Source organism: Trachypithecus francoisi, unplaced genomic scaffold (assembly GCF_009764315.1).
Source record: "Trachypithecus francoisi isolate TF-2019V2 unplaced genomic scaffold, Tfra_2.0 Lachesis_group2, whole genome shotgun sequence".
Classification (NCBI taxonomy): domain Eukaryota; kingdom Metazoa; phylum Chordata; class Mammalia; order Primates; family Cercopithecidae; genus Trachypithecus; species Trachypithecus francoisi.
In genome coordinates, this window is record NW_022681465.1 from 25,667,614 (window position 1) to 25,687,158 (window position 19,545).

Here is a 19,545-nt window from a genome sequence, read left to right on the forward strand (position 1 = left end):
CCGTTTTTTCCATTCTGTGAAGAAACTCATTGGTAGCTTGATGGGGATGGCATTGAATCTATAAATCACCTTGGGCAGTATGGCCATTTTCATGATACTGATTCTTCCTATCCATGAGCATGGTATGTTCTTCCATTTGTTTGTGTCCTCTTTGATTTCACTGAGCAGTGGTTTGTAGTTCTCCTTGAAGAGGTCCTTTACATCCCTTGTAGCTGGATTCCTAGGTATTTTATTCTCTTTGAAGCATTGTGAATGGAAGTTGATTCCTGATTTGGCTCTCTGCTTGTCTGTTACTGGTGTATAAGAATGCTTGTGATTTTTGCACATTAATTTTGTATCCTGAGACTTTGCTGAAGTTGCTTATCAGCTTAAGGAGATTTTGGGCTGAGACAATGGGGTTTTCTAAATATACAATCATGTCATCTGCAAACAGGGACAATTTGACTTCTTCTTTTCCTAACTGGATACCCTTGATTTCTTTCTCTTGCCTGATTGCCCTAGCCAGAACTTCCAACACTATGTTGAATAGGAGTGGTGAGAGAGGGCATCCCTGTCTTGTGCCAGTTTTCAAAGGGAATTTTTCCAGTTTTTGCCCATTCAGTATGATATTAGCTGTGGGTTTGTCATAAATAGCTCTTATTATTTTGAGGTACGTTCCATCAATAGCAAATTTATTGAGCGTTTTTAGCATAAAGGGCTGTTGATTTTGTCAAAAGCCTTTTCTGCATCTATTGAGATAATTATGTGGTTCTTGTCTTTGGTTCTGTTTATATGCTGGATTACGTTTATTGATTTGCGAATGTTGAACCAGCCTTGCATCCCAGGGATGAAGCCCACTTGATCATGGTGGATAAGCTTTTTGATGTGCTGCTGAATCCGGTTTGCCAGTATTTTATTGAGGATTTTTGCATCGATGTTCATCAGGATATTGGTCTAAAATTCTTTTTTTGTTGTGTCTCTGCCAGGCTTTGGTATCAGGATGATGTTGGCCTCATAAAAAAAGTTAGGGAGGATTCCCTCTTTTTCTATTGATTGGAATAGTTTCAGAAGGAATGGTACCAGCTCCTCCTTGTACCTCTGGTAGAATTCAGCTGTGAATCCATCTGGTCCTGGACTTTTTTTGGTGGGTAGGCTATTAATTGTTGCCTCAATTTCAGAGCCTACTATTGGTCTATTCAGGGATTCAACTTCTTCCTGGTTTAGTCTTGGGAGAGTGTAAGTGTCCAGGAAATTATCCATTTCTTCTAGATTTTCTAGTTGATTTGCATAGAGACGTTTATAGTATTCTCTGATGGTTGTTTGTATTTCTGTCGGGTCAGTGGTGATATCCCCTTTTCATTTTTTATTGCGTCTATTTGATTCCTCTCTCTTTTCTTCTTTATTAGTCTTGCTAGCGGTCTGTCAATTTTGTTGATCTTTTCAAAAAACCAACTCCTGGATTCATTGATTTTTTGGAGGGTTTTTTGTGTCTCTATCTCCTTCAGTTCTGCTCTGATCTGTTATTTCTTGCCTTCTGCTAGCTTTTGAATGTGTTTGCTCTTGCCTCTCTAGTTCTTTTAATTGTGATGTTAGAGTGTCAATTTTAGATCTTTCCAGCTTTCTCTTGTGGGCATTTAGTGCTATAAATTTCCCTCTACACACTGCTTTAAATGTGTCCCAGAGATTCTGGTATGTTGTATCTTTGTTCTCATTGGTTTCAAAGAACATCTTTATTTCTGCCTTCATTTCGTTATGTACCCAATAGTCATTCAGGAGCAGGTTGTTCAGTTTCCATGTAGTTGAGCAGTTTTGATTGAGTTTCTTAGTCCTGAGTTCTAGTTTGATTGCACTGTGGTCTGAGAGACAGTTTGTTATAATTTCTGTTCTTTTCCATTTGCTGAGGAGTGCTTTACTTCCAATGATGTGGTCAATTTTGGAATAAGTGCGATGTGGTGCTGAGAAGAATGTCTATTCTGTTGATTTGGGGTGGAGAGTTCTATAGATGTCTATTAGGTCCGCTTGGTGCAGAGATGAGTTCAATTCCTGGATATCCTTGTGAACTTTCTGTCTTGTTGATCTGTCTAATGTTGACAGTGGAGTGTTGAAGTCTCCCATTATTATTGTATGGGAGTCTAAGTCTCTTTGTAAGTCTCTAAGGACTTGCTTTATGAATCTGGGTGCTCCTGTATTGGGTGCATATATATTTAGGATAGTTAGTTCTTCCTGTTGAATTGATCCCTTTACCATTATGTAATGGCCTTCTTTGTCTCTTTTGATCTTTGATGGTTTAAAGTCTGTTTTATCAGAGACTAGGATTGCAACCCCTGCTTTTTTTTGTTCTCCATTTGCTTGGTAGATCTTCCTCCATCCCTTTATTTGGAGCCTGTGTATGTCTCTGCATGTGAGATGGGTCTCCTGAATACAGCAGACTGATGGGTCTTGACTCTTTATCCAGTTTGCCAGTCTGTGTCTTTTAATTGGAGCATTTAGTCCATTAACATTTAAGGTTAATATTGTTATGTGTGAACTTGATCCTGTCATTATGATATTAACTGGTTATTTTGCTCGTTAGTTGATGCAGTTTCTGCCTAGCCTCGATGGTCTTTACATTTTGGCATGTTTTTGCAATGGCTGGTACCAGTTGTTCCTTTCCGTGTTTAGGGCTTCCTTCAGGGTCTCTTGTAAGGCAGGCCTGGTGGTGACAAAATCTCTAAGCATTTGCTTATCTGTAAAGGATTTTATTTCTCCTTCACTTATGAAACTTAGTTTGGCTGGATATGAAATTCTGGGTTTGAAATTCTTTTCTTTAAGAACGTTGAATATTGGCCCCCACTCTCTTCTGGCTTGTAGAGTTTCTGCCGAGACGTCTGCTGTTAGCCTGATGGGCTTCCCTTTGTGGGTAACCTGACCTTTCTCTCTGGCTGCCCTTAAGATTTTTTCCTTCATTTCAACTTTGGAGAATCTGGCAATTATGTGTCTTGGAGTTGCTCTTCTGGAGGAGTATCATTGTGGTGTTCTCTGTATTTCGTGAATTTGAATGTTGGCCTGCCCTACTAGGTTGGGGAAGTTCTCCTGGATAATATCCTGAAGAGTGTTTTCCAACTTGGTTCCATTTTCCCCCTCACTTTCAGGCACCCCAATCAGATGTAGATTTGGTCTTTTTACATAATCCCATACTTCTTGCAGGCTTTGTTCATTTCTTTTTCTTCTTTTTTCTTTTGGTTTCTCTTCTCGCTTCATTTCATTCATTTGATCCTCAATCGCTGATACTCTTTCTTCCAGTTGATCGAGTCGGTTACTGAAGCTTGTGCATTTGTCACGTATTTCTCGTGTCATGGTTTTCATCTCTGTCATTTCGTTTATGATCTTCTCTGCATTAATTAGTCTAGCTGTCAATTCTTCCACTCTTTTTTCAAGATTTTTAGTTTCTTTGCGCTGGGTACGTAATTCCTCCTTTAGTTCTGAGAAGTTTGATGGACTGAAGCCTTCTTCTCTCATCTCGTCAAAGTCATTCTCTGACCAGCTTTGATCCATTGCTGGCGATGGGCTGCGCTCCTTTGCAGGGGGAGATGTGCTCTTATTTTTTGAATTTCCAGCTTTTCTGCCCTGCTTCTTCCCCATCTTTGTGGTTTTATCTGTCTCTGGTCTTTGATGATGGTGACATACTGATGGGGTTTTGGTGTAGGTGTCCTTCCTGTTTGATAGTTTTCCTTCTGACAGTCAGGACCCTCAGCTATAGGGCTGTTGGAGATTGCTTGAGGTCCACTCCAGACCCTGTTTGCCTGGGTATCAGCAGCAGAGGTTGCCGAAGATAGAATATTGCTGAACAGCGAGTGTACCTGTCTGATTCTTCCTTTGGAAGCTTCCTCTCAGGGGTGTACTCCCCCGTGTGAGGTGTGGGGTGTCAGACTGCCCCTAGTGGGGGATGTCTCCCAGCTAGGCTACTCAGGGGTCAGGGACCCACCTGAGCAGGCAGTCTGTCCGTTCTCAGATCTCAACCTCCGTGTTGGGAGATCCACGGCTCTCCCCAAAGCTGTCAGACAGAGTCGTTCACGTCTGCACAGGCCCCTGCTGCTTCCCCTATTGGTCTTCAGCTGTGCACTCTCCCCAGAGGTGGAGTCTACAGAGACAGGCAGGCTTCCTTGAGCTGCTGTGAGCTCCACCCAGTTCGAGCTTCCCAGCGGCTTTGTTTACCTACTTAAGCCTCAGCAATGGCGGGCGCCCCTCCTCCAGCCTCGCTGCTGCTTTGTGGATAGATCGCCGCAGACTGCTGTGTTAGCAGTGAGGGAGGCTCCGTGGGCCTGGGACCCTCCCGGCCAGGTGTGAGATATATTCTCCTCGTGTGCCTGATTGCTGAAAGCGCAGTATTGGGGTGGCAGTTACCCGATTTTCCAAGTGTTGTGTGTCTCAGTTCCCCTGGCTAAGAAAAGGGGTTCCCTTCCCCCTTGTGCTTTCAGGTGAGGCTATGCCTCGCCCTGCTTCAGCTCTCGCTGGTCAGGCTGCAGCAGCTGACCAGCACCGATTGTCCGGCACTCCCTAGTGAGATGACCCCAGTACCTCAGTTGAAAATGCAGAAATCACCGGTCTTCTGTGTCGCTCGCGCTGGGAGTTGGAGACTGGAGCTGTTCCTATTCGGCCATCTTGCTCCGCCCTAAAAACTGCTTTCTTAAGGAAGTTAATAATGGAAACTTTGACTAAGTTAAACAGCCTAATGCCACATATACAAGTAAGACAAAACAAGACAAAATGATTGCCTTTGATCTATAGGCAAAATGTTTTAGAAAAATTATTTTGAATTGATTAAAATTATATTTTCTTACCTAAAATAGTCAGAATATGTTCTATATAAGTTAAATTAAGCACATCTTACAGGTGTGCTTAATTTTACAAGTAAAACTTGAGCATAATACATTTAAGGTTTTTTTTTTTCTCTCTTTCTTTTTTCCTTTTTTTTGGCACTGTCATGGCAACACTTATTTTCGGTAATAAAACTCCAAAGGTTGGTTATTTCTAAATGTTCTTATATTTCCTTCATAACTTGCTAATTTCCCAAATCCCTTAAACTAACTTATAATATTTTCCTGTGGTACCTCTTTGAACAGTTCTATGGTATAAACTACATAAAAGCTTTCATTTCACAAGAATTTAAAAAATTAGTCTTCAGACACTCTCTCACTACTCCATGTGAATTAGGCAGCATCTATAAAACACTTATACAGTGAAGGCTTGTGCCTCAGACACTTAGATCTAAAAGAAAATATGTATTCCACTCTTATTTAAGTTATTGTAAATGACTATGTTTATAGCACAACCTTTGTTCTTTCTCTCCTTTCCTAATTATTTGCTTCAAAAACCTTTTGTTATACAATGATATTCTTACTTACATAGAGTGAAACATAACTTTATTTATAAACTACTGTACATTCTAAGGTGAAGGAATTATTTCATAAGGATTGAATATAATGGTATGTTCATGGAATTAAGTAGAAATTTTCTCTTTTTATGCTTTAAAATAAATAAGCAATTTATATGATAAACGACTGAATTTCATAAATATAATTTTAAATTTAATACTTCAATTTATCTACAACACTGGTAAATCCATTCCTAACTAAATTATCTACTCTGTCTACATTATCAACTTTCTTTACATTGTCTACTCTCATCTTGTATGTTTTTTATCCATGATAACATTTTATCATCTATAACTCTTATTATATTTGTTCATAAAATTTGATGCTTTTTGGAGGTTGGAGGAGAGGTGAAATATTTAATAAGCAAATTTGAAATGAAAAACAATTCTGAATAGATCCTGAAACATGAGCCTTTCATGTGACAAATTCAATATAAACCCAACTGTTGCCGAGTATTTGGGAAAGAAATAAAAAAACTGTCATATACTCACAGTGGCATAATAAACAAATGTTAATTGATGTGCTTTGTTTGAAATACTTCCAGGGAGACTTGCAATGAGCAAGGTTTTTCTATAAAGGCAATTCAGCAGCATATGCTGGCACATCTAGGAAAAGTCATTATGTATAAGTGTTTTCTGCCATCTGGTATATGACCTAAAATATCAAAAAGAAATATGTACAGCTAAAATGAATATGTGAATTTGTTGAGAGTACCTTTGACTCATCAGGTAAAGCACTTTGTGGTTAACATTTTATGGTGCAATCTTTAAGACAAAATTTGTTTTTATTCTTAATGATATTTCCATATCCCTAATGTACCCTGTAGAGCAGCAAAACAGAACAAACAACAGTATTAGTCTCTATTTTCTCAGTGCCTATTTATCTCCTTCTCCACATGTGGCTTTACTTTTGACATAAATAGCAACAGTTTGGAAAGTGAGCTGTGTTTTTGGATAAGTATAGATCCTTAAATACTTATCAATAGAATGTTAATGTTAACAAATACATTGTTTTAAGAAAACAAAATATAATATTGTAATATTTTATATAAAAACAGTTTTTATAGTGCCTTTATCATGCACCAGGCACTGTACAAAGTATCTGTTATATACATATATATAATGTATATTAACTCATTTGAGCCCCACAGCTCTCCTACCACCATCATCATCCATGCAGATCAAGGATTTGCCCCACAGCTCTCCTACCACTATCATCGTCCATGCAGATCAAGGATTTGAGTTTTCAACAGAATAAAATGAGGTGCTGGTAGTGGGTGCACTGTTAGTGAGCTTAACTCAAAGGCTCTAACATTTCTACTGTTTCGTGCTTTCTCTGAAATTAAATATAAACAAGGAACTAACATTTATTGAAACACTTTCATGTGCTAGAGACTGTACTATAAAATATATGCTTTTTGTCACACTTTGAAGTTTAAGGAAAAAAATTATTGTCAGAAACAAGTTAGATATTTCAGCAAGATTACTTAAGGAAAGGTAAAGACATTTTAAAAAGAGAGACAGACTGAGAGAAGGGAAGAGAATTTGTAGCAAGCTGCTGCAATGGTTTGAAATTATTTTTTCCTTTTGTCTCTTATGTCAAAAATAATGTGAATTAGCTCAAATTTTGTTGTGTTTGCTACATTTCTCTAATTATTGGTGGAAAATTCAGAACTTTATAAAGGCCTTTTTTTTTTTTTGATATGTGTGTATTGCTACTACATCCTAATTCCTTTGAGCTGATTTACCCATTTTCTTCCTGCATTAATGCGGGCTTTTGCCATCTTTATGCCCAACACAAAGGCAAAGAGTAAGCTTCTGTCCCTGCCTTTGGTTAAAATATGTATGTGAAGGAAATAGTCTTCAAGAATACTACTTTTCCAATGTTAATAGTAAATCAACAAAGTTAACATATATATTTTTTAAATTCCCATTTGTTTATTAATAAAAATAAATATCATGTTCTAATAATGTAATAATAACAGGAAACCCTGAAGTTTTACAATATTCAGGGGCATCACTAAAAAATAAGAATACATGATCAAAATGTAAATAAATGGTTAAAGTGGTCTTTGAGGTAATGTTCACTGCCAGGCTAAATACTAGTAAATTTATAAATTTGGAATCTATTGTAAAAGATATTCATTAATATTTTGTTTAAGTCTTCCCTCAAGAAGTATGGACAAATTTATGCATAGATGGCATTCAAGTCTCTTAATATTGAAGCATATTAGAATAATGGCTTTAAGAGAAGAAGGAAGAAAACTATAGAAGACAACTCTAGAAGTATAATCATGATCTTATTTGATACATTTGCTAATATAAAAGTTATGTTATAACCAGACTGTTTTGACATGGCAGAGGTTAGATAGAGTCTTCCTGGGTTGATGATGGGAGTTGCTGCAAAGGCCAGAACTCTGGTGCTCTGTCCTAGGGAAGACCTGAAAAGCACTAATATCTGTTGACCTTCTCGCTGTCTACAACACAGGTCATCCTATATGATGTGTATTAACCTCCATGAAACTAAAAGGTATTTATTATCCCCATATCACAGATGAAAAATAAGAACAAAACTAAACACAAAACAATCCTGGAGAAGTTAACTAAACTTTTTCAATTTTACATTAATAACTAGCAAGTGATAGAGACACACCTGATTTCAGATCTTTCAGAGTACATAGCCCATATTCCTTCCTGGCAACTTCTTGTGAGAAAACACACACAAAGCCTTTCAAAAATAAGGAAAGTATACATTTGACTGAAATTTAAGACTACATTTCTATTAGACAAAGGACTTGGACATCAATGAAGGATAGAAATTTACCTGGGCTTCCCACAAGAGAACCATAGAGAAAGATGTGGGAATATCTTCATTTTGCCGAGAGAGGTAGCAGCTGTATCTATAGCCTCTCCTGTCTTAGAGGGAAGAAAGTGTGGAGTAGTCAAATGAGACATGATGAAATGAGCATCAAGATTCTATAATACAGATGTTACCGGTGGAGGGTCTTGACTATAAGTTGTCCAGGTTCTTGGTGTTTTGAACAAAGAATTGGACAAAATGCACAAACAAAACAAGGAAGGAATGAAACAACAAAAGCAGAGATTTATTGAAAATGAAAATACACTTCCCAGGGTGGGAGCAGGCTTGAGCAAGTGGCTCAAGAGCCCTGGTTACAGAATTTTCTGGGGTTTAAATACCCTCTGAAGGTTTCCCATGGGTTACTCAGTAGCCGTATGGAAATGAAGTAGTGACCCACGGTAAGTCTGATTTGTTGTGGGAGGGGACAAATCAGAGTTTTTCAATTTTTCATCTGCCATGCAGAAGAGGAGGGGTGTTGCAAAGGGAGTAGGTAGCCTCTGGTCCTTTTGTTACTTGGGCATGAAAAGTTGAAGTTTTCCTTTGATTTAGATCCAGGAAGTCAGTGTGAATTGGCCTTAGGTTCCCTGCCTCCAGACCCTATTCGCTTGCCTCACTTCCGCTCTGCGAGAAGCAATCCCCGTAAATCTTTATGGGGAGAAGAAGGACTGATGGTCTTTCTTCTGTAACTGCTTCATGCTGACTTGGGGCTTAGTCCCTACCTATTAGGGATCATGGACTTCTCATTCTGCCCTGTCTGATGAAGACAGGGTAGCTTCTTGATGGCCAGGATGGTGTCTTCACCTGAAACTGGCTGGAAGCCCTGTCACATGATAATCTGAAGCTTGATGGTCTCTAGGTGAGCAGAAATGAATTTGGTTAAAAGATTCAATGGGAATTTCATTGGCTGGATACATATGCTGTAAGGGATGTTTATTATAAATTAATTAGAACATTCTACTTGGTACAAAGAAAGTGATTCCAACCATTTGGAAGAAGGCAGTTAAACTACAAAAATACATTTTAAAAAGGCTTCTATTATCCAGCCTACAGTAACTATGCAACAAAGACACCAAGGAAAGTTGGTGGGCATTTACTTATCTTTTGGCTGTCTTCTAAACAGGTACTTTGGGTCTTTCACAGGTTCACAGGTATAGTGGCTGATGGGAGCTTCAGGGTCGAGGTCCAGGACTTCAGGTATCGCAGACATGATCCTTGAAAGGTGTATCCAACTATCTAATCTTAGTACTTTGCAGAAGGTGTGGCCAATATTACTGAAAATGATGCCTTCCATTTGGGCTGTAATTGTTGAGCAGGTGATCTTTTTTTCCATGTTTTCATCTCTTGGCCTGATTTAGGGTTGCTGGTTAGTTCCTGGTGTGGAGAGTCTTTGAGTTTCAAACTTTTGTAAAACCTGCTGAAATTATCCTAGGTTAACTAGGTATTTTACTAAACTGGCTGTTTCTGGATCAGTAATTGAATCATTAATTTAGAAAGGGCTTCAGATAACATTTCTTATAGGCTTATATTAATTTTTGCTCTAGGGGTATTACGGATCCTTAAGAGGGCTACAGGCAGTAAGCTGAACCATGTTTCTGATGTTTCCTGACATTGCTTAGCTAACACTCACTTTAGAGTTTGGATAGTCCATTCTACTTTTCCAGAGGACTGAGGCCTCCATGCTGAATGTAAATAGTATTTGATTCTGAGAGCCCTAGCAACCCCTTGAGTCATTTGGGAGATAAAGGACAGGCCTTTATCACTTTGGAGTCTCTGAGTTAATCCAAACTGGCAAACTGGGGGTTATTTCTCTTAAGAGGACCTTTATAACCTTATTTCTCTTAACAGAACCTTCTCTGTTCTGTTAGGGTAAATTTCGACCCAACCAGTAAAGGTATCTATTAGCACTAACAAAAACTTATATCCTCTGAAAGCTGGCATATGTGTGAAGTCTAATTGCCAGTCTTCCCCTAGTTAAGTTCCTCTCCTCTGGACTGGTTCTATTAGAGGAGGCATTTTGTTTCCTGAGTTGTTAAGTGCACACAATGAGCAGGCTTGATAGACCTGCTTAACCACCGAAGCTAAGTTAGGCCCAATGAAGAGTCTGTTAACCATGGCTAGGGTAGCATCTCTCCCTACATGGAAAGAGTCATGCAGGGTTTTTATAATTCCCCATTGGGCTGTTTGAGGGAGATGTACTTGTGATCACATATACCACCAGGATCCTTATTTTTGTTCCCCTTGCTCCAATATTAGCTGTTCCTGTTGGGATTGCACCTGAAGGTTGTGGCTTTGGCTTCTCTGTCAGACTTGCTGTTCCCTTGTGCTATAGGGGTTAAGTCCCTTCGGTACCCCCTACAGTGAACTATAGCTATGGCCTTTGGCAGGTGTACTGCTTTTAATAGCTGAAGAATTTCAGGCCCATGCTTTATAGGAGAGTGTTAGTTAGTAGTCCCCTTTCCTTCCAGATTGTAGCATGAGCATGAACCACAAGGAATGCGTATTTAGAATCTGTATAGATATTAAGCTTTTTACCTTGTCCCAGCATTAATGCTCAGGTAAGAGTAATGATTTCAGCCTTTTGTGCTAATGTGCCGGGGGCAGTGGCTGGGCGTCAATTGTACTATGATTTACTATTATGTATCCAGCTCCTGTGCTCCCTATTTGACATAAAACTACTGCCATCTGTAAACCAGTTATCCTCAGAATCTGGGAGAGGCTGATCTTTTAAATTAGGCTGGCTAACATATGAATGTATGTGCAATGACCTGCTTGCAGGAATGATCAGTTACTGGGCCTGTGGGCAGAAACAGCTGGATTCAAGGTGATACAGGGTTCAAAGGTTACATCTGGGTTTTCTAAGAGTGTGGCCTGGTATTAGGTTAAACTTCCCTCCATCATCTAGAGTATCCTTTTATTTCTAAGACTGACTTCACCTGATGAGGGGATAGAACTTCTGGTGGTTGACCTAGGGTGATTTCAGTGGCTCCTTCCACTAAAATACCAGTGGCTGGGATTGCCCACGGGCAACTTGGCCATCCCGAGGCTACTCCATGCAGGTTTTTTGAAAAGTAGGCAGTTGATCTGGGTTCTGATCCTAATTTCTGTGCTAGTATTCTTACAGCTATGCCCTTCCTCTCTGCTACATACAAGGAGAAGGGCTTAGTTAGGCCTTGGATGCCAAGAGCGGAAGCTGGGTGGGAGCCTATTTTAACTTGGCACAGGCTTCTCTCATTTCTGAGGCCCATTCCATTAGCTCATTTTCACGCCCCTTTTTTGCTTCATACGGGGGCTTTGCTTGATCCCAAACTTTGATGCCCATATTCTGCAAAACCTGGCCATTCCCCCAAAAGAACAAAGCTGTTGCTTGGTGTGGGGAGTCCCCAAACCACATATGGCTTGCACTTGTTCTGGGGATATTTGCCAGGCTCTAGGTGGTAAGACATACCCTAAATATTGGACCTGTTGAAGGTTATTCTGAGCCTTCTTTTTGGACACTTTTATCCCCTGTCTGCCAGAAAATTCAAAGTTTTTGTAGTATTTTGTTCAGAAGCTTCCTGGGTTGCGCTACACACGAGAAGGTCATCCATGTCCTGGAGTATACTCCCATTCTCCAGTTGCATATCCCTCAGATCCCTCTCTAAGGCCCAGGCAAAGAAAGGGGGCCTGTCCCAAAAACCTTGAGGGAGCAATGTCCAAGTGTATTGTTATTTTCCTCTGGTATTAGGATTTTTCCATTCAAAGGCGAAAAGGTATTAGGACTTTGGTGCCAGAGGAATGGAGAAGAAAGCATCTTTTAGGTCTAGGACGGAGAACCATTTAGCACCTTCTGGCACCTGAGCCAGGAGGGTATATGGATCTGCCACCAATGGGTATACGGGGATAACAGCCTCATTAATTATTCTGAGGTCCTGTACTAACATGTACTAAGCCTTCAATATTCTTCCACAGGGTTTAGAATGGGTAAGATGGGGGTATTGCAGTGAGAATTGCAGGGTTTTAAGAGCCGATGGGTAAGTAATACCTGAACTCTGGGTGCTAGGCCTTTTCTTCCTTCCAGCTTAATTAGATATTGGTTTTGATTAGGAAAATAGCTGGGGTCTTTAAGCGTATTTTGACTGGCAATGCTATTTTAGGCTTCCCTAGATTTCCAGTATACCATGCCAGTGGGTTAGCCTCTTTACTAATGTAATCTGGGGCTTTGGCTGTATTTTGCCTGTTAGCAATTCTGCCAGGTGATGCTTACATTGTAGCAGTGCCCCTATTTTAACCATAATATCTCTTCCCAATGGGGGATTGGGCAGTTTGGTACTACTAGAAATTCCCGTTGGAAGATTTGTTTCTCAAATTGACAAATCAAAGAAGGAGTAAAGAATCTTGTTTGTGGCTTTCCTTCCATTCCCATAATGCTCATGAACTGGGAGGAAAGGTTTCTGCAAAAGCAGTGAGAACACAGTAATTTGCTTCTGCATCAAAAACAAACAAAGAAACAAACAAAACTGAATTTGGGTACCCATGACATCCAGAATTACCTGGGGCTCCTCAGTAGTAATTACAATGTTCCTGGAAAGGGGCAATGAGGAAGACCCTGGGCCCCTTCGGTCTTCAGTCTTCATCTAATTCCTGCTTTTGCACTGCTAGAGTTTTTGCCTGACGGAACCCCTCGGTGGGAGCAGGGGCAGTCAATCCTCCAGTGACAGGGTCTGTAACGGGTGCCCTCACATTTTTGACAGGGGCCTGGTGAAGGCTTAGTACAGTCTTTTGCCCAGTGCTCATTTTTCTTGCATTTGAAGCAAGAGCCTTTGCTGGCATTATCATTATGGCCCTTCAGGTTTCCCTTGCTGCTCTTTGGGCATTCAGGGTACTGCCAATGATGGCTGCCATAATTTTTGCCTGCCATTTTTCTTCACTCTGTTCCTGTTTTCCTTCCTCCAGGTCACGATTGTTATACACTATAAGACCAGTATCAAAAACCTGATTTTGATTAGTTCATGGCCCCATCAGTAGCTTTTGGAGCTTACGTCTAATGTCTGTGGTAGACTGGCTAATGAAATGCTGTGCCATTAATATTTCGCCTTTGGAAAAAGAAGGGTCCAGAGTAGTATATTTTGTAAAGACTTCCTCCAGCCTGCCATAAAACATGGCTGGATTTTCCTCCTTGGCTTGTGTAACCCCCCTTCATTTACATTATTTACTGCCTTAGTTGTCCCCTTTCTCATTTCTTCAAGGAAATTTAGCCCAGTTGTTCATTCCCATGGGCATATTATAGTCCCAATTAGGATCAATAGTGGAGGCTGTGTTTGGGCCCAGGTGTTGACCCTGAAGGTTTCAGGTGAATAAATCATCTGCTTCCCCGTGGGCGGCCTCAAAGATTTGATCTTTTTTCCAAGGGGGTGCAACAGGTTGCTAGAATGAATTGAACATCTCTCCATGAGAGAGCAAAGGCTAAGGCCAAAGTCTGGAAAGCTTCTGCAAATTTCCTGGGATTCTTGAAATAGGTTTCTAGCTTTTACTTACATTGTTGTATATCAGTTATAGAGAAGGGACCTGCACTAGGACTGGCCCCTCAGCTTCTGCTACTTCCCTAAGGAATAGCAGGGCTGCAGGGAGAGTTGAATAAGATGTTCTCCTTTGAGTGTGAGGGGGACTTAGTAGGGTTCCCAGTGTTCAGAGTTTAGCCTCAAGAGCACTTGGCAAGGGGCTGTATGGAGGCAGATGCTGTTCACCGTGAAAGATAGGTGGCCCTTGTAAAAGAAGATCATCTGTAATATCTAGTTCTGCCTTAGGACTTTCCTTTGGGGGGCTGGTTCTGGGAGTTTTGCAGATTGTTAGGTTTTGGTATAGGGTCATGAAGGTCTGTACATGTGGTATTTCTGACCACTTGCCCTGCATCTTGCAAAATGGGTCTGATTGCAGGATGGTGTCATAATTAAGGCTACCATTGACTACACATTGTTCCAGGCTGGGCAGCTCATAACTGGGCCAAACAGCATTGCAGAAAAAGATATGTGTGTGTGTGTATGTGTGTGTGTGTGTGTATATATATATATATATGTTTTATCTTTAGATTATCAGTATCAAATCGATTCCAATGGTAGAGGATGCAGCCAAGCAAGGAATCAGGTGGAATAGATGGAGAGTTGCCCATAGTGGAATCAGGTGGAGTAGATGGAGAGTTGCCCATAGTGATATGGAAAAGAGAGGAGGACTTTGAATAGTGGAGGGTTTTTCAAGTGACCCGAGTGATGCTTGAGGCATCCTGGAAAAATTCTAGGTCCTGACTGGAGTCCCCAGGGGCATTCACATTTTGAGCCCTGTCTTAGTCTGTCGGACATCTCTGACGTTAGATGGGTGTTGGCACTGCTTTGGAATCATTCCCTCCACCACTGATAACCCATTATAAGTGTTCCTTAAGGTTTTCCTATCCCACTTAAAGCAACTCTTTTACTCTCTAAATTTAGGCAAGAAATCCACATTAGATTGTACATCAGTTCCTGTATAAATTCCTTTTCATGAATGCCCCCCATGCCCCACACAGATCATCTACAACATTCCCAGACCTTCTGACTTGTCCTAAACATCCTGTGCCTCTTTTTAAACAACCAGTCATCTCTTTTCTTTATAACATTCTTTGCATAGGTAGTGGGTTTCTTTTGTCTTTGACCAGTCATATAGGGGAAGGGAAGAATTTAGCATGAAAAAAGAAGGCTCAAGTCACCTGAAATGTGTGTGAGTTCACTCTGGAGGAGCTGTTGCTGCCAATTGTGTCACATGTAGGAATCAAGGACTATAAGAAAAGAAGGTTTAAGTGGCCTGAAACGTGAGTTCACCCTGTGCCACTGTCAATTGTGTCACACATAGAGATCAGGGACTATAACCAGAAAAGATAGAAAAGAATCCATCTACCTTCCAGGCAAGGCAGCTATCCCCATTCACTCCTTCGCCTTCAGGCAACACCAGAGCCTGGCCCTGGCCAGTTGCCCTCAAATACCAAAGAGCTACTAGGAAACAGCTGCAGAAATACTAAAAGAAAAAAAGGAAAAGGACTCAGGTCCCTTAGAACTGGGTGGTAGCAGTCAAGGACTTCCACATGAAAACCTTTCCATTTCTCCAGAGATTGGCCCCAGCCAGAAACCTGCAGTTGCCTCTGTATTTAGGCACTGCCCACCAAGGATCCCAAGTTGGAAGGGAAAAGCCAAAAAAAAGAGAGAAAAAAAGACTCCCCTGTATGAAACAGATAGGAAAAGGGAAAGGAGAACAATAAATTCCAAATCCTATGCAAAGAAAGACAACTCATTAGAGAGTCTGATTGGTTGCAGGAAAGGACCAACCGGAGGTACTTTCAGTTTTTCATCTGCCACACAGAAAAGGGGGGGTTGCAAGGAGAGTAGCCTCTGGTCCTTTTTTAACTTGGGCGTGGAAAGTTGAGGTTTTTATTTTGATTTAGTTCTAGGAAGTCAGTGAGAATAGGCTTTAGGTTCCCTTTCTCCAGACCCTATTCTCCTGCCTCACAGGTTAATGTTATCTTTGATTGCAGTATATTTTACCAAAAAGTATATCATGAGAAGACATCAGGTTTTTTTGGTCCATTTGTTTACTCATTCATTTATTCATTCGTAACTCTCTTAGTAATTCCAGAGTTCACCATAATATCTTCATTTGTGCAATACTGTACTATATGTTGAGTAAAAAAATGTAGGAGCTCTTTTTTGGTGGTGTCATTTTATTTTGTTTTTCTACACTGAAGAATAAAATCATATACATTTATTGTGTAAAACATGATGTTTTAAAATATATATACACTGTGAAATTGTCAAATTGAGGTAATTAACAGATGCATAACCTCATATAGTTATTATCTCTTTTGTGAGAACACTTAACATCTACTCTCTTAGCATTTTTCAAGATATGATGTATTTGTATTAAATATAGTCACCATGTTGTACATTAGATCTCTTGAATTTATTTATTCTATCTAACTGAAATCTTTTGACCAACATCTCCCAAGCCTTTCACCCGTCAGCCCCTGTTAAACACCATCCCACTCCACTTCTATAAGATCAATACTTTAGATTCTACATGTAAGTGAGATCATGTGGTATTTGTCTTTCTGTGCCTGGTTTATTTCACTTAACATGATGTCCCCCAGGTTCATCCATGTTGTTACAAATGGTAGAATTTTCTTCTATTTTTATGGCTCAGTACTATCCCATTGTATATATGTACCACATTTTATTTATCCATTCATCTGTTAATGGGCACTTAGCTTGATTTCATAGCTTGGCTATTGAGAGTAGTGTTGCAATAAACATGGCAGGGCAGCTCTCTGTTTGACATACTGATTTTCTTTTGGATATACCCAGTAGTGGGATTACTGAATCATGTGCTTACTTACTTCACATGGTTTTTACCTTATCCTTTGTAAATTTTTTTCATGTTATTCTTTGACTATATAACTTTATATAGTTATGTAGTCCTCTATAACTTTCACAGTGCCACATATTTGCATACTTGCCTTTTGCTATTTTTCTCATTGCTTCAACTGTTTTTCTTTCAGTCTATATCCTGAGACTGTACTCATTTTTTTCTACTATACTTTTGTCTAAATAATTCAATAATCAATCTTTCATCAGTAATTTAATTTAGCCAGGCCTAATTTTGGAAGCTGAAAGAGGTTAAGTTAGATGTTCATATATAGAAAAACATTTTCTATTTCTATCTTTCCTATCGCAAGATTGATATGCATCTAAAATGAATCCTGAGTGACTGGTAATGAGCTACCTGAAGACAGATAATACTCAATGAAAATGTAAAAACAAATGATAAAAGGCAGTATCCAACTTGTTTACAAGAAAAGGAGTTAATAGTATGTACATATCATGAACATAAAAAAATTGGTAACATATGCCATTTTACTTACATTTTCATTTATTATTACTGATTATAGCCAGAGAAAATATGCCTCTGGCCATTTTAAAAGAAGTAATTAAAAAGCGATACTAGACAGTATCAAATGGGAATAGGAAATTTCAGAAAATAGCTTTTTCCTGAATAAATATTGCTTAAATAATGGGAAATTTTTGTATTTTTTTTACTCTTTGCTGTTAGAACATATTCAATTTAATCAAAATCAAAATCTTAAATATCTTCAATTTAAGCTAAATACAAAGCTCTTATTTGCTTTTCACTTAAAATTTTTGCTCTATAAAAATGTTCTGTTTGGCCGGGCATGGTGGCTCATGCCTATAATCCCAGCAATTTGGGAGGCTGAGGCAGGCAGATCACCTGAGGTCAGGAGTTCGAGACCAGCCTGGCCAACATGATGCAACCCCGTCTCTACTAAAAATAACAAAAGTTAGCCAGGTGTGATGGTGTACACTTGTAGTTCCAGGTACTTAGGAGGCTGAGGCAGGAGAAGCGCTCAAACCCGGGAGATGGAGGTTGCAGTGAGCCAAGATTGTGCCACTGTACTCCAGTCTGGGTGACAGAGCAAGACTCCTTCTCAAACAAGAAAAAAAAAATGCTCTGTTGATATCAAGAACAGTTTAGATTGTGTGTAAAAAAAGTCTGATTTAATACAATGTACATTACTTCAACTGATTGCTTAATTTCTTATTAAATAAAATTCCAGAATGTGTATGAAATTCTTACATGGCAAGTATATCAAATTAAAAATAAAAATTACCTTATTAAATTTTCAGAGTTTCAAGACTGGATGCATTAATGTTTATTTATTTCACAGAAATTTGCTATTTTGGTTTTTGAAATCTTTTGGAAAACTGCAATTTTTTAATCAAGATTATTTTTACTTAGCAGGAAAAATGCAATATTAGTCAAAGAAAATAAAGATACTTTAAAAAATTTAATAATACATGATTTTTTTCCCCCATTTAATCCTGTTTCAACTGATTCCTTTCTCGTTTCTTTCAACAGGCTGAGTTAAATGACCCAACCGATCCTTTCACTAGGTATAGTACAAACATCTCATCAAATGTAAGAGAAGAAGTTTTCTCCAAATATATTGGGTGGAGAATTGCCGACACTCTTTCCAAACTATTCTTTCCCCCCACTGAGGCCCGTGTTCTTCCTTTGAAGAAACCATCAATAAAAAAGGATCAAACAAAATATCCGAATAAAAAGCTGGAGTCCATGAAAAAGAAAGTTCTACATTTCACTGTAAGGTAAAGAGAAGTACTATTGGATTTATTGTTCTAATACATTACAATTCAAAATCACAGAAATTATAGATAATTATTTGCCACATTATTTAACTCAGTTTCTCTTCTTCAATTCAAATTTTGGTTCGATCACCTTCTAGGTGGTCTATCATTGAGCAAGTTCCTCCCTTCTCAGAAACTCTTCATGTTTGTAATAGGCATTATTACATAATACAAATCAATATTAATGTAATTCTTGTGAGGTAAATACTCACTTAAAACAGAAACCAAATCATTCAATATTCAAAATTTTAAGACTTTATTTTATGTGTGTATACATACATATATATACATACTTGATATGTATCTTACATATCTAAGTTAGAGTCTTGAACATAGTAAGTCTTCAAAAACTGGTAGTTATGAGACTAATTAGATTTTATGTTTCAACTCCTCATAAATTTATTTCAAAGGACTCCAGGAAACATTGGACTTAGGAATGATTTATTAAAGTGAATAATTTTCAAATTTATTTACAATTTCTCCAGTGGTAGATTTCTTTCAGATTCTTGGGGTCCCTGTTGTCATTTTAAGATACACAGAATGTTAAGATGTTAAAAGTCACTTTTAGCCAGATTTTTAAAATAGATGAAAAATCACTCCTGATATATAACACAGGCCCTATTTTACATTGTAGATCTCTTAGTAAAGCTTTAATCGTGACAGAAACTTTTATTTACTTTTTAACCCAAGTCATTTGAAGAATATATTGTTATATATTTTCCTATTAATTTTAATACATTTACTATAAAGTCAGCTTTCCTTGTATTTTTAATTCATTTTTTGATGTGTTTGGTGTTCTATTGAGCAATTTATTCCTGATAGGCTGTGATTGATTGATTAATAGGTAGCACATTGATTTTGATTTTGCCATTCTGGATTTTTTTTGTTGTAAGTTGTACCTGCTATGTATTGTTTTATACATCACATCTGATTGGCTTTGCCTTTGTGTCTTTTTACAATCTAATGTAAGAGCCTTTTGTTCCTGGCTTAGAGGAATTTAACCCAGTGAATAAACTTAGCTGGACTAAATAGTTGCTGAAAATGCATCTGTAAATTTAAACTTAACTGTAAATTTT

The 19,545-nt window shown here is 38.7% G+C and overlaps 1 protein-coding gene across 2 annotated transcripts in view; it reads left to right on the plus strand.

The window, feature by feature from the left end:
* The window catches only part of TMEM232 (transmembrane protein 232), a 294,516-nt gene that overhangs the window by 162,062 nt on the left and 112,909 nt on the right, over nt 1-19,545 (plus strand). For both annotated transcript variants that reach the window (XR_004429706.1, XM_033178954.1), the window contains exon 12: nt 18,183-18,430. Coding sequence is in view for 1 of the 2 variants with exons in the window: in XM_033178954.1 (XP_033034845.1) it covers nt 18,183-18,430 (248 nt within the window). In the remaining variant the exon portion in view is untranslated. The remainder of the gene's footprint in view (nt 1-18,182; nt 18,431-19,545) is intronic.